Source organism: Toxorhynchites rutilus, chromosome 2 (genome assembly GCF_029784135.1).
Source record: "Toxorhynchites rutilus septentrionalis strain SRP chromosome 2, ASM2978413v1, whole genome shotgun sequence".
Classification (NCBI taxonomy): Eukaryota; Metazoa; Arthropoda; class Insecta; order Diptera; family Culicidae; genus Toxorhynchites; species Toxorhynchites rutilus.
In genome coordinates this window covers 207,962,778-207,979,084 of record NC_073745.1, presented here as the reverse complement: position 1 = coordinate 207,979,084, position 16,307 = coordinate 207,962,778, and the positions used below count along the sequence as shown (strand labels likewise).

The following is a 16,307-nucleotide window of genomic DNA, read 5'->3' as shown; positions in this document are numbered from 1 at the left end:
ATCGGGCCCGATGTTTCTCCTTCACTCTATCCACCCTCCCCCGTAACCCAATCCAGCTACAACTTAATAGGCACCTCTGGGGTGCGCTGATACGATACTGTCTTCAAGACACCCGGCAAAAAATGAAACAGCCCAAAAAAACAAGAAAGAAAAACACGCTTGGCGCTCTCCTTCAGCGCGACTCTCGTGCGCAGGTCTCGGGCTCGATCGAGAGCCCGCCGATCATTAGTCTGTGCTGAGTCGTTGGCGTAGAAAGGTTCGTCGGATCGACTTTTTCCACTCCTATCCACTCGCGGACAAATTGTAAAGTTTTGTAAGCTCTGCTTGCGCCTCAAGCTTCGCGTTCAGCGCAGACACCTCGTGCCGCGCGCGCTCTTTCACTCTCGTTCGAGGTTCCCCGCCCCACCCGAAAGTATAGTGGCCGCCACTGACGGAGCTGCGGAGTCATTAATAAGCCGTACAATATCTGCTTGTGGGTTCCCTTTTTTACTTGTTCTTTGGCGTTTGCTTCTTGTTTCCACACAGTTGCATGTAATTAAAAAGTTTGAATGAAAAACTACTTTTCCCTTACATTTTAATTAGCTTGTTAGTTCTCTCCTTTCGCGCGATCGGTTCAATTGTGATTTTTCTCTGTGTTTAGTAACTGTATGTGTTTGGATTGACGAAAGTGCACGCTTTTCTATATTTGTTTCTGTTGTTTGCCTGTTTATAAAGCTTTTTGCGTTTTTTTGTGTCACATCCAGTGTTGGTTGCTTTCCCGCGAATGCAGTTGTCATATTGATTTATAATTGTGATGTGAAGATAAACACGAGAGGCGGCATTACACTCGAAACAAGAGCAGTTGCTGGCAAGACGAGAGAATGAGAAGATATTGTGTGCCACTGGAAGTCGAAAAGTAGTTTACACTGTCAGCATTGTATCTTCAAAAAACGATCAATTTGCATCTATTTGTGAGTGTTTACACAGTTTCCGTTGTTTATCTTGTCCCAGTAAGGCGGATCGGAGTGCGTTGCGGTGAAAGTTCATTGAGCAATAAACAAACGAAGGCGAAAGGCAGTCATAATGGAGCTAATACACGTCAGCCTAGCCATATTGGTTGGTCTTTGCAGCGTCTCGGTTTGCAATGCAAAAGGTAAGAGAATTGAAGGTCATCACGCGCACATACCAGATCACCTACTCACAGCGTTGCGCTGTCTGACTCAAACTTTGCTTCGAAATTGGCCTCAACCTCCGAACAGAACAACAGAATCCATGGAAGTATGTGTTGCACAAAGATTTGAATGACATCGTGATCGCTTCAATGATCCGGTATCGACATCTTGTTGAAGGAGAACGAACAGATTGTGTATCCATTTAAGGATAGTGGTTTTATCCGTGGAGTGGTTTATGTGTGTCAAACTCGTTTTGAAACTGAGTCCGGCGCGTGACGTGAGGATTACAGTTGAAGTGAACGTTGTCAGATTTTTCACGGTCATTATTCTTAACGTCAAATGCCCACGCCTTTCTGCTTGACAGTTATCACTGATTTTACTTCGTGTTAAGAATCTAGCGCTGCTTCATTTCTGAGCATCAAGATAATAATAAATGGGCTCGAAAATAGATGTATTCATGTCCAATTATCTAAATCTGAGTAGAATTATTGATCATTTCCCTTCGAAAAGTTGTCGTAGGGTGAAGGGCTAAAAGCATTCCGAAACTGAATGATTCACGTTTTTAAATTTGAACATCAGAGCCTTGTGAAGTCATTTCCTCCATCGTATACTATCTCATTTTGTAATTTATAATCATCAAAGCCAAATAATTAAAATTCCAAGCACTTCTGCTAGAACCGTACACTCTTCCGTCTATCGTTCTGCGCGTTTCGGTTACAAAGTTCTGTCTGGTTATTGCACAAAAAAAGCGCACGTCCGAATATGTTCTACGTAATCACCTTCGGATATTATTTGACGTAAGCTTTGCCATTTTTTACATTGTTATATTGTCTGTGTTGTAACAATATGTGTAGTAATTTCCAATGGATGTTTATTCCGTTTTTGGCAGGGAGAGGTTGTGATGTGGTATACCAACTAATTGTAATGGAAGTCTAGAGGAAAATGAATCTGGAAATGGTAAAGATGTAGAGAAGAGTTTAGCCTTATGTAACACAAGTGTTACATTATGGCAAAAAAACACTTTTAAAGCCTTTCCGTATAGAATTTTTCACGTTGACAAACACTGGTTTGACAACAGCTCATTAGATTTCTGCCCAGTGATTTGTTTAATTTAGATTTGCCTCTACTGCAAAGTTTAAAGTCTCTTAAAAACAAAAAAAAGGAGAAAATTTGTTCATATGAACTTGTCGTGTCGCAACGATGTTAAATGTTGCTCTGAGATAATATTGCCTTTTTTAGAATAATATCACCCGCATGAGCTCAACCCATCTCTTTCAGGCTTCATCATGAAAAACCCGCAAGAAATAGCACTTGAGTTTGTTATTTTATAATCTATACAAATATTTATTGAAATTAATGTACAGAGACGAACAAAACAATAAGGCCATCGCTTATTAAAACAGATTTAACTGTCAGACTTAAATTTAATAAATGACGCTAGGTCTAATTATATTCACGGTGTGTTAGGTTAGGAATTATGAAATTAGGGTGGTCTGACATACGTCTAACGCTCGCCACCTAAGCCCACCATCACTATTTTACTTTCATGAGTCCGTAGGAGCAGTGGTGGGTTAGTGGTCACCTGCTTCTTTGCTAGTATAACTATGGACTATTGATGCCGTATTGATAGTCATCTTATGTTTGGAGAGTTTCGTGACTTTGGAGGCGCCATGTACTTCAGTATAGCTGTCGCTTGTCATAATATAAATTAAAACATAAATCACTCTCTCAAAACCCATTCGGTCGTAGTTCTGTGCGCATCGTATCTAAGAAATTTCTCGTGAAATTTAATTTATTCAATCTGATATCTTGAACTAATCATCAGTTTGGACGAATGTTCACATATTCTAGGAGAGTTGAACCGAAGATTTGTTTAATTTTTTTTTCATCCCATCTCATTTAGCAATTCAGCTGTAACAGAGCCAAATTTATCGTGTACATTTTTTCTCAAGTTGTATATTACACAGTAGCCATTTAGTTGGAAGAGTATTCCTATTCTATCGATACACAACACATGTCGCCTATTTCGGCGAAAGAATATTCCTATTGTTCGAATGTTTACAGTTGGACTATATACACAGCGGGACTGTTGATAAGGGGCTTCCATTATTGGGTTATAAATAACACCAGTTACCGATGCAGCAGATCTAATGTGGAGTGAGAGGCTGGGATCACCATCACATGATGATTGTTGCGTGAACGTAGTTGCTAGAACAACACACAAAGATGGTAAGTTGAGGGCCCTGAGTTATGTGCTCATGACTGTTCGTTTAGTAGCGGAAACGCAACCAATTAGGCTACGAAGACTCCCTATTTGTTTAATCTCAGCGATTAATTCGCGTATACATTATCTTGATGTTTGGGGGCAAAGTGGTCAGTGATGGATAACGACTTACAATGTTCTGTTCACTATTGCTGACTATATACCTTATCACATTTTGCTCTTGAAGGGGTCCCTTTTGGGGTCTTGATCTTGAAAAAATATGCTACGCCAACTAAACCAAGCCTCATCATGTTATGCTGCAGAGCCTCTCAAACATGTCTACTTTTTCAGAACCAACAAGTACCGGAACAAGTTTCCAATCTTTGAAAGAAATACTGAAACAACTTCGAGTGCTTAAGGTGGAAACAGAATGCCGCGCTATGCGTCGCGTTGCGACAATTGTGCTTTGACACTTCATTTTAAATATGAGTGTTTCCATTTAGTCGAACACAGTAATGCGTTGCGTCATTAGCATCGTTGTACTAAACGCTATCATTTGTTCTAAACTGCTAGCGCCGAATTCGCGTTGACAGTGGCATGGTGTCGACATCTGGTGGCAACTTCAAATAAGGGCCATAATTTGGGTCCCGAACTCGTTAGTGTAATCTCTATCAGATTAGAAGACACGAAGCCGGTTTTTAAATTCTAAAATTTTAATGAAAATTTCCTCCGTTTCTTCACCACAAGCGATGAACTTTTTTTTTTTATCCTTCGAAGTTACCGTTTATTATTTTGAAGAGTATTTTACCAATATTACGTTTTTTCACAATATTCACCATAAATTTAAAGGCGTCTACTTACCACCAAGTATCATGTTCGACAAATCTTGCGGAATGTGGACGTTGACGTTGATTAGGCAGGTGAATTCGGCTATAAAATTTGCATGCAATAATATTTTAAATTTAATATTTTTAGTTCTATAATATAATCTGAGTTGAGAGCTGCTGTTCTAAAGCTATCAACAACTCAATAACTCAATAATCATATAAGTATAGTAGATAGTAATTTCTAATTTAATTGCTAGAATCAAATGAAATCTTTTAATCCTATTTGAAATATGTAAGGTGTTCGGAAACACATCCAAATATACATCACAGGAATATTAATCAGAAATATTTAGGGGAGTATATTATAATGTATATTATTTCACATTTGAAACATGGATGAGGATTTGATATTTCACATTTGAAACATGGATGAGGAATAATCGAAGGTATTTTTTTGTGATTTCCATATTATCCCGAATATCGTTATTTTATTTTCTACTTTGGTGGAACTCAAACCCACCGTGAAGTATATAATTTGATAGTTACATTTGACTACACCCCAATCCGCGCGCAACACAGCCTTAACGCTACGAAATAAGCAGTAATGACTACCGGATTCAACTGAACCCGCCGTCATCCAAACACAGGGCAAACACAGTCAACTACGTATGAAACGATCACTACTACTAAGGCGGCGGTGACACTGGATGCAGAAAAAAGATAGTGAAATAGTGAAAGTAAACAACCACATTGAGTTGTATTGGCGTGGTTACATTGCATCCCCCTTGCTTCGTTCGAATTCGTCAGCCTCTATCGAACAAAATTGTTTGTTTCTATTCGTACAATCAAATTTTCGTGCGTACTCCTATCCAAAGTAACCTTAGCCTAATGCGCCGCCTTGCATAAAAATGATGTTTTCGGTTCAATATTTCTGCTGAACAAACCCCGTTTGCATCGGAAAATACACACCACCATTCTTCAGTGTTTGTTCGTAGTTGTCATCGTTTCCCTTTCTCTTTTTGAGAGAGGGTACGAGACCGCGAGAGTACACAGCACCAAACACCCCAAGCGAGCGTGATGCAAATAAATAAACGAACAAATTCATTCATTATTTCTGTGGATGTGGTGGTATTCTTTGGTTGCTGTGTGGTTTGAATTCGAGCGTTTTTATCGATTTTGTTCATTCGACAACTTTAACCCGGTATATATAGTACACGTTTGTCTGCTTACGTTTCAAAACCTCCGCTGCATTGGCCGGACATGTGGATGAAATAGCTGCGCACTTGGTCGTAATGCTGACAAAATTGTGGCCCAGAGCTATGATGGCGCTACTGTAATGTCCTCAGATAAATCTGGTGTGCAAACATTGGTGAAACAACGGTTATTCCAGCCGGGTGACGTCTTTAGAGAACCCCTATTGAACTGACAGGAGCCAACATATCGGGTATCCCACTGACATTTTCCCTTTGTTTTCATATGAATTGGGTATCCCACTGACAGTTCTGCTTGAGATTTTGCTAACGATCCTAGCATCAATCATAGCACCCGGCTGGGTTATTCAGTGTCGCGCACACGTAATAAGTTTTGTAATAAGATGACGGTTCTTTTTAAATTATAGTCATTATTCCGATTATCGTTGGACAAAACCTGTATCAAACCTTCTCCGAAACGGCTGGCCAGAATGATACTGACATTACCTAATACAACGACATCCGTTGAAAGAACTTTTGACATAGGACTATGTCTTTGATTTCTATATAGGGGGGTCACTCTACGAAAAATGTAACGATTTATTAAGAGTTTTCAAATGCATAATACTCAATATCGTTATTGCGACATATGTTGTGTTATATATCATTAGACAGGAAAATTATCCAGCATTTTTCTTGCTTAAAACATGAACAGTCAGTAGGGTAAATGATCTTGGTTTGTCCAATTTGGGGTGTTTTTACGCAACTAGTAAATGCAAATCGATTTTTCTTCATGAAAATCACACATAATCAATACGAGTTTGGGTTTGTTGAAAAGCCCCAAGTCTCAAGTTGCTAATACTACCATAAGGTGTTGAAATTATTCAAATTTTATATGTTTTTCAACGATTTTCCTTAAAGAAGAATTATAATCATGGTTTGACCACCTCTGATCATGGTTTGCCCAAAAAATGATCATGGTTTGTCCGGTTTTAGAAATCTCCATTTTTGAATGAAAACATTCGAATTCACAATTAGATGTTGCATTTATCATTGCTTGAGTTTACTGTCATCATATTGATTCATTCATAATTTAGGCTTTCTTCAGAATATTGCCTTTTCTTGGGCATTTTAGAAGTGTTCACCTCAACACAATCAACACAGAAAAACCATACTTCTGCTATGCGCGAAGCACACCATAAACAAACATAAACAAACTGCAGCGCGCCAAGCGGTTGCCATAGAAATCATGTGGACAAAACAACATTATTGAATTGTACAACTCATGATCAGAATTGAGTTCATCAAAATGCGTTAATTTAATGGTTTAGCTATGTAAATCCGATACAAATGGTGAGCAAGCATGATGTTTACAATATTTATAAGTGTTGTAATCCAGAAAAGGTCTGAATACGTGCCAAATAATCATCTGGTGATCGATTTAAAGTTAACTCGAATGAGGGACGCATTGGCACAAATAGAAGGTGTATTTTATAATGTATTTTATAAATGTGATTTCGTAAAAATATACTATCAAACTACTATAAATCATGTAAAAGGCAATTTCATTTATATGTTTCGAAACATTCGATGGCCTTATTTGACACAGGAGCGCTGAATTAGAGCATTCAAAAAAGTGGGCAAACCATGATCATATTTTCGACTGTACAAACCAAGATCATTTACCCTATAACAAAAAAAACAGTTACCAATTTGACGATTCAAATGGGGATGTTTTCTTTCGATTACACTAACCACTCGGTTTCGTTCCCGATGCAACGAGCAATCTTTTTGCCTGCATTTCGGCGTTAGCTCACAATGTGAGCTTATGCGTATAATGAATTATTCTCCATTATCCGATAATAGGCATTTATCAGTTATTGTATTGCCCATTTAATTCGTGCTCAATTCACGTTTTATCGTGTAGGTCTTGCTACTAACAATTTATGTAATTGTGGTCCAGGATGTAGTAATATCGAGTTTGGTTATGTTAAAAATGCAAATAATGAATTCAACTGGCTGTTAATTTAGAAGATCGAAAGGGTATAATCATGTTAATTTAATTTAGAAGATCGAAAGGGTATATCAGATTATGATAGCTTGAGGAGTCGCGATCTTAATATTATGCTCCCCATATATTACTTCCTAAGAAACCTGCTTCACTTCCTCGAAAGCACGTTCCCATTTTCCTTTCCCTTTTCTATACATAAGCAGAACTTAGCATCCAATAAGATCAATTCACTACAGCAGCTACACGAACTTCCCGAGAGAGCACTACTGGCCATAGGATAATCAATATAAATCACCGGGCTATGAAGTCATTACAAACAATGTTCCGGAGAAAATGCTCTTTCCATCTATAATATATTTCTGTAGTCATAGATTTATTTGACTTAGGCTTATAGTTATGTAAATCTTAACTATTTGGACCTGTATTTAATAATGATATATGATGACTCTTTGTAATTCTGCATAATTGAATAAACTGAAGAATATGGTGGGAATGGCTTTAATGGTATTTTTGTGTACATATTTGAACAGAATTTGATTCCGAACTCTACCACGTTATCTCATCTAACCCGTTAAAAGGATAAATATCAAAATAAATATCAAAAAAAGGAAAAGTATCAAAAGAGAAAAAATCACAGATTCAGAACAATGAAAAAACTCAATTCAAATGCAATTACTAAACACAATCACAGTCCTATGTCATGATCCCGTCCGTGCCCCTAGGCTCAGACTCATCAACTTTTTTTGTTGTTCGACGGATCAAGAATTATTTGCGGTCGAGATCTGACCAGTAACGGTTATTCGGAATTATGGTGATGACTGTGGAAAAAGATAACCTTTATGACATAAGGCAGATGTCTTCATTTTATGACGAAATCATTGATAAGTTTGAGCTCATAGTTAACCGTAGGATTGATTCTTTTGTTATACAGGATTTTTTGTGCGGGTGATAGGGACCGCAAAAAAAATCGTGTTCGCTGAACAATTTGAAACAAAACTTTTTGTTATGTGGTGGATAGGGACCGCATAAAAAAAGTTTCTTTAAGAAAATAACCCAAATCCTAATGATTTCATTCGTGATCAACATTCGATTTTCTTTTTTTCCATTTCATAAGCGGTCTACTCACTGACACAGTCCCTATGTAGAGCGATAAAATACATATCAAGGATAGAAAAAAAAAAGACCGATGACTAAAAATTAAAAAACACAAAAAGGTCGCATCAAAAAAATCGCATAAAAAACCGCACAAAAACTGGTTTTACTGTATAGATAAATGTTGAGAAATAAAAATGTTAAAATCTGTCATCGCAATACTGTTGTTTTAATGTTGAAAATGCAATTGAACAGGTAGCTCAGTTGGTCACGCGTCGCCTCTGACAAGAATATACCCTAGAAAGGACTATTATTTCCCATTATTTACCGAGTTGGAGCCATTTTAGCGATGCGGCATCTAACCTGGTACGGCCATAATAATGAACTTCAAACGCGTTTTTCTCGAAACTAGTTTTTTCAAACTGGCGTACACGATATCTCAAGTTCTACTGAACCGATTCATGTTAAATTTATATGGATACAATCTACTGGCATCTCTCTATCGCATGAACCTCTGAAAATTAATATTTTTTAAATTTTAATATTTAAAAAAAATCGAGAAACGTAAGAAAAAAACGTGTTAAACCGCATTTTGCTTTCCAAACGGCCGCCATTTTGTCAAAAAAGATATTTTTGACTTGTCCGGTTCATACGATAGCGGCATCTTTACTGATTCAGAATCTGTTCGATTTATTTTTTGTTTCAGAAAACCAGAAGGGCGTATCTCTACACTAGAATACCCCCTTAAGACATTTGATTGCCATGTTTTATTGGACTATTGTAATTCAACAATGGATGATAGCAGTCAAGTTCAACATCGGAGTGTGTTAGAGAATATTTAATTACAAGATGAAATAAATGTCTGTTCAAAAACAATTTCTTGGCCGAAATTGCTCAGTGTGAGTGTGCAGAAATCATAACATTCTGTTTTAATTCTTACGATCTGGCTGCAAATGTCGTAGGACTGCTGACTTCACCTCTTTCCGGCTTGCTGCATTTCGTTTGTCAAGCGTGACAATTATCATTATACACCGTCTCGGATATCATTAGGAGAAAAATATGCTTATTTCCTCTAAAGAGTGATGTGACAGATTGTAGAACAAAACCCAGAACACCCGTGTGCGTTTCGCTGGTAGCGAACTGGATGCGAAGATGCGGTAGCAGTGGAATGGCAGCAGCAAAATAAGAGTGAAACAAGCAAACACTCCGTACAAACAAGTCCAGACAACTGTGGCGACATCGGTCGGTCGTATGTGATAAGATAAAACATAGTCTGCCGCACATTCAACGGATAATTAGTGCTTCTTAACCCGAGAACATAACCAACACGAGGCCGTACAGTGTACTGCTGCTGTTTTTACTCGAATTTTTCCTAGAAACCATGCGTCTCTGCTGGGAACATTTTGATGGCCACCCAAAGTGTAAATATTGGATGGATGGCTCAGATAAGAAAAATGCTATTTTCTTATACAGCACAATCTGTATTATTTTCTTTTCACTGTACTCAAGAAGATCTCAAGTCAAGAAGTTGATGGTTCCAGGTTTCTCTCGCACATGTATGTAATTGAAAAAAAAAAAATGGCTCCAACGTAAATGGATGGATGATTTCGCACGAATGATAAGTAAAATTCTTGAATCGCTGGGTTTTTTACGGTAGTTGTAATTGATACTTCCCCTAGTTTGGGAAACCTCGCAAGTGATAATGTGCACAAGCCGCTCAACTATTGTGCCCCATTCTCGCTGGTGCAATTGCAGTAGCATTCTAGCGTTGCGACCCAACTTCTCCACATGATGCGCTGAGGCTGTGAAAGATTCCCACGATGGATTGAAATCTTCTCGTCTCATGCGTTGGCAGGTAGTGTCTATATTTGGAAAGTTCTTGACCCCAGCGTTGAAGTCACCAGCGCCGGCAGGTTCTCTATTCGTTTTCTTCCCGAGAGGTGGGCAACAAATTCTGAAGAAAAGATTTGAGCGAATGGAAAGGCGGCGAACTAAGTTGCAGGGGATTAAATGTAGATATGACGATATCAATATATATTTTTATATTGTGTGTGAGAGTCGCTCTTCGATGGTGCGCACACTCTCAGCAGCTTGAAAGAGATTTTTGCCTGCATGACAATTGGTTGCTCGGAATTGAACGGGCGGAACCGGTTTCGCGAATTGGTTCCAAATATAGTGGCGAGTGATGTTATTACTCTTTTTTTTTTACTTTTTTGCTGCTCACTACAGGAAGCCTCTGTTGAAAAAGTGTTTGACTGCTACACTGTGTGAGTGGTGTTGCTCACCGCCCACCACCAAATCGTTTTCTGGCGGATCTCAGAGAATGGCGTGTTTGTCGCTATCATGTATTGGAAGTGTTACCCAAATACAGTACTGCACGCAATTCATGCATGGCCAATTTAAATGTTTTTGAACACAATTTCCTCTCAAAAAGTATCCTTCTATGCGTTTTAATATTTTCAAAAGCAACTCATACGCCATTCATTGAAAGTCATGATTCTACAGTCAAATAAAATATGCAGACAAACTCTCTACATCGACACTAGGGATTGTTAACCGGTTTTGCCGGTATTACCGGTTCATTTTTCATTTCCGAATTACCAGTTATTTTACAATCAATTACCGGTAATTTCGGTAATTCTCATTTCACGCCATGAATAATATTTGCCTTTGTGTCGCTTTGAAATATTACTCGAGAATCAAAATAAGATCGAAAAAACACAACTGGCAGTGTTGCGCCAATTCTACGACCTCCAAACTTCAGTTCAAACATCGCTTATGGTATTGATTCAGGAGCTGGACAACAGGAGGGGAAAATCCGCTGGACGATGAAGAACCCACAGGACAGTTGACCATCAAGGAAAAACGTCAACGACGATTGCAGCAATCAAAGGTATCAACGACCAGCCTAAGCTAAACGTTTATAAACGGATTGATAAAATACCTCAGACAAGAGTTTTCGTACAGAGGGCAGCAGAGACAAATACTTGAGAATGGTATTGGATACTCTTCGCCCAACATCATCAAACTCTGAACGTGCATTTTCCTCTTCTGGAAATTTCGTTGATGAAATGTTATCTAGATTAGAAGACGACAAAATTAATATTATTTGTGTCCTTAAGTATTACTTGGGGGTCACCGTAGCCACATTGGTTGCGCGTTCGCCTAGTAAGCGATCGATCGTGAGTTCAAAACTCAGGGCCCTCATTGACCATCTTTGTGTTGTTACAGAATAGCTACGTCCACGCAACAATCATCAGCGATGGAGATCGATCCACGGTCAAAATAAGATCGATTCATCCATACAACTGCTCTGCTCTGCAAGACACATCGGACTGCTGTTCTATAAATAACTCAACAATGATCAATCAACTGTCTCCGCTGTCCGGTGGTACAACTAGATTGGATAATGGAAGAACAGGAAGAATACTCTTACGCCTAAATGGCTACTGTGTGAATGTACCATATGTAATGGTATAGAAGGAATACTGGCGAATGGCAACTGTGTAATGTGCTAATTATAGATATGATAACCATGTGACATGTACACGATTAAAATTCGGCTCTGTTACAGCTAAAATGCTAATGAGCCTTAAATAAATAAATGGGATAAAAAAAAAATAAGAATTACTTTAACCAACAAACTTAGTAACAAAAACATGCAAAATGTTTTCTTGTCAACTAATCGTTATCAATAAAAACCGTTTCTTCGAGAAAATGGTTTATTTTAAAGTTTTTTTTATACCGGTTATTTACCGGTTTTACCGGTAATGAAATTTTCATTACCGAATAACCGGTTATTCAAATTTTGGCACGGTAATTCTATTCCTAATCGACACCGCAGAGGACTGTCGCTACAGAGATTTGTCTCTGTATTGTCTATATCTTACCTATTGTGGGGGACCCCAGGTTTTTTTTTTCAAACCAAAAATTCAGCAAAGCTATGATAGATTTTCTTTTGTTAATAAGCCAGCATATATTGTCTGGAAGGCCCCTGCTAGATGATTTTTAGATGTGATGTGATAATGTCATTGTTGGATGCTCCACCAGGATCATGAATTACCATGATTATGTCAGTACCAAACAGCATGGCTGCTTCGCACATGTTGTCGCCAAAGATCACGTGGTCTGGAGAATATAAATATCAACAAAACCCCTTTATTTTGGAGTTGAACATTGATGTAAATAACTTAAAAATCTTCCTCTGAATTGGCAGAGGGAATGTTATTCACAGATACAATACCAAGAATCTGGATGATGCAAGAACACCTATCTTTATATTTAGTAGGTTGTAGCACTCGTTGTTATACACATTTTTTTAATTCGATGCCCAGGGAAATAAAGCACGCGGAAACAATTGCAGGATTCAAAAAATATGTACCAATTATGTATAGTCTCCATTTTTTCCACTATTTCCACTATTATATGATTTAGGGGTGCCTCAAAGCGCTCAAAGTTTTGATTTTTTGATCCTCGAAAATCTTCCAAGGAAATTTGGAAGATCGATTTTTTTTTTCGATGCCAAATGACTTAAAAATGCATGAAATCTGGTGTCGAGATCTGATGTCATCTTGAAAAACAATTTTTGGGAACTTACCATACATCCATGTTTATTGGCCCAAAAAATGATCAGTGCAAAATTTCAGCTCAATCGGACATGATTTAGAGGTGCCTCAAAGCGCTCAAAGTTTTGATTTTTTGATCCTCGAAAATCTTCCAAGGGGGGAGTAAAGGAAATTTGGAAAATCGAATTTTTTTTTCGATGTTAAATGACTTAAAGATGCATGAAATTGATTTTTTTCGAGATCTGGTGTCATCTCGAAAAAAAATTTTTGACCGAAAATCGACCTTTTGGGAGTGCTTTGAGGCACCCCTAAATCATGTCCGGTTGAGCTGAAATTTTGCTAACATTTTTTTTTCAAACAAAATGTACATGGTCGGTTCTTTAAATTCGATAATTATTTTTTTCCCATACCTTCATTGCCTCTCATGCTAAGTCCCAAAAGGTTGATTTTCGGCCAAAAATTTTTTTTCGATATGACACCAGATCTCGACGCACCCTAGGCCACACTAACCGGTACTGAATATACGGTAACCGGTATCCTAGTTGTATCATATATAGTTTACGACCTATTCTCATGCCTAAAAAGAACATTAAAAACAGTAGACCCGTATTTTTTTTTGTTTTTTATTAGGGTGCTCATTTCCATCAGAGGGTCCATCATCTGAATCGGTCTAGTTGTTCAAAAGTTATGGATTTTTGAAAAAAAGAGGAAAAAGTTGATTTTTCGGACAACCCTAAAATGGAAATGGTCACACTACTGAAAAAAATAAAAAATACGGATCTAATGTTTGGCGATAAAGAACAAAACTAGCACTTTTCACGAAAATCTGAGAACCACTATATCGTTTTGGCATGGAATGGCTGTATATATATACATATATGATATGATTAACTTCATAATTTCAATCTGATTTCAATCTGTTTATTTGTAGCTATAACCTTTTATTTTTACTGCTAATAATAGGACAATTTTTCAATTAAATTTTATATTCAATTTAATAATTTCGCTGAACCAGGACACTTTCGTTTCTCTGCAACCTTCTATTTTCTCGTATGAATTATACCTATTGTTTTTACTTAAGTAGTAGTGAGAGGTACAAGGCCTACAGATTCCAGGTACGACGGGGCAAGCCTACATTGAGCTTTGGTTTTTTTTATCCTGATGATGGTTCGTTGCAGCTATGGTCACAACAGTAATGCATCTCATTACGCGTCGTTATCGAGAACAAATGTGCTAACAAAAAATAATTTCGCCAAATCTTTTTGGGTGTGCTTTTTTGAATGATACTTCTCTGACAGATTGTTTGCTATTTTTCGGGCGCATCTTCATTATTACACCGTGAGACAGCTGGTCAGAGTGGACCAAGTCGCAAAATTAAAAAATTCGAGTTATTGATTACATTAGGTTAAACATTTTTGTAAGCTTCTTATTATAACTTATCGAAATTGTTTTGAACGCTCAATGAAAATCCCTTATAGCACCGAACTTTAAACTCGTTTTTCTCGAAATCATAAAAATGCTACATGGTCCGGTCTGACTTAACACCGATCAACTATAGTTATTGATCGCGCTCCTCGATTCAAGGGGTTGTTCCTTGGTGCTCCTAATCCTCATCCCTAGAATGGTTAGCAGTAGATCGCGATCACAGGTTCAAATAGCATCGAATAATGTGACTTGTCTTCTCGAGTGATATTCTTCAAACCATGCATCATGATCCTCAGCATAAATTCACAGCCATTCAACCATCACCATCGCTTTGTTAGAAGTGCAAGTCGGTATGGCATCGCGCATTGGTAGGACGGAAATATAATCGTCGGCTAGCGCAGCAAGAGCGAACCCAAATGGATTCCAGCAGCAGCAGCAGCAGCGATCCGATTTCCAAATCGGATCAGCTCTGCTTGGTCGCGTCGTTTTGTTTGCTGCTTCTTTCATGTCTCATTTACGCTTCAGGTTAAATGCGATGTAAACTTTGGAAACTTAATCGCGGAAAATGTGTTGAATTATAGAAATTAAGTGGGGTGTGGCTAGCAAGCGGGGTCTCATAGGCTGGGACCGGCTGTTAACACATTCAAGTCGGTGCGGACATTGAGCGGTGGGATCGCAAAGGGTTCGTTCTTGTGTGAATTTCTATGCCTTGATGGTGGTGATGGACTGAGCCGCGCACAGCAAATACTCACAATATTGGCTGACATGCCGCCACCACTTCGCCACATGTCAGCCAGCAAAGAGCAGAGTGGTCATTTCGCCGACGTGGCGGCTTAGAATGGAATTCCGAGAAATAACTGCACACAAAAGGAAAGTTGTATCTGGCGAAACGTCAGAGTCCTACGCAAAAAGTCCACGCCAGGTAATACTACTCACCTCAACGCGCTGCTGGGGAGGCAATCTTCGTGATGAATAATGTGGTACGACAACAATCAGCCTACGGCGACAATTTATGGCGACGTGTGTTTGTGTGGGGATATGTTTGGTGTTATTCTCAAGGCTGGATATTTAAAAAAAACACCTAGTACCTTTTTTCTCTCTCAGCAGTGAGTCATTTCAAAGCGGTTCGTCTTCCGTAAGAAGGAAACTGCTACAAATGGCCTCCGACAGGCACTGAAGAGATTAGTGTCACCCGCAATACGAGTCAACTGTCGTCATTGTTCATGGTCGAAGGGGACCTGGAGATGACGGCAGTACATTCTTGGGAAAAACGTAAATGCGTCGGGCGTAGCTAATCCACATTTATTGGATGAAGGATTTATATGCGGATATCCAATTGCGGTAGCAAATTGATACTTCTATTACACTGTGGTGTAATAGAAGTAGTGTAATTTGTAGTTTAGATCAAATTCCACACAAAAAACCGTTTTGTTCCTATTATACACGCTACTTAATTGATTACTGAATCTTTTTGAACGAATTTCGATTCTACCCATGTTTTTAAAGTGTGAACCCTTCGAAACTATGTATGTAAATTAGAGATGGCTAAAACGATAGTGTCACATTTACCAGAAAGGCAGTTACCCGAACGATAGCTACCAGAATTCCAATCACTCGAATGTATCAAATACCCGAATGCGACAGGTACCCGTATGAACATTTACCCGAATGTACTATTTACAGCTATATTTGATTAGAAGGTATTTTTATATTTATTATTATCAGTACTATATTTTTCAAAGTTATTAAAATTTATATTAATTAAATTATTAATCTATATATATGAAAATGGATTTCTGTCTGTCTGTCTGATTCTTATGGACTCGGAAACTACTGAACCGAT

The 16,307-nt window shown here is 38.2% G+C and overlaps 1 protein-coding gene across 1 annotated transcript in view; it reads left to right on the top strand.

Moving 5' to 3' along the window:
* The first annotated feature begins 241 nt into the window (after positions 1 to 241).
* LOC129764206 (uncharacterized) overlaps positions 242 to 16,307 on the top strand; it is a 251,487-nt gene continuing 235,421 nt past the window's right edge. The window contains exon 1 of the mRNA XM_055763067.1: positions 242 to 1,132. Within this exon, the coding sequence (XP_055619042.1) occupies positions 1,063 to 1,132 (70 nt within the window). The 5' untranslated portion in view covers positions 242 to 1,062. The remainder of the gene's footprint in view (positions 1,133 to 16,307) is intronic.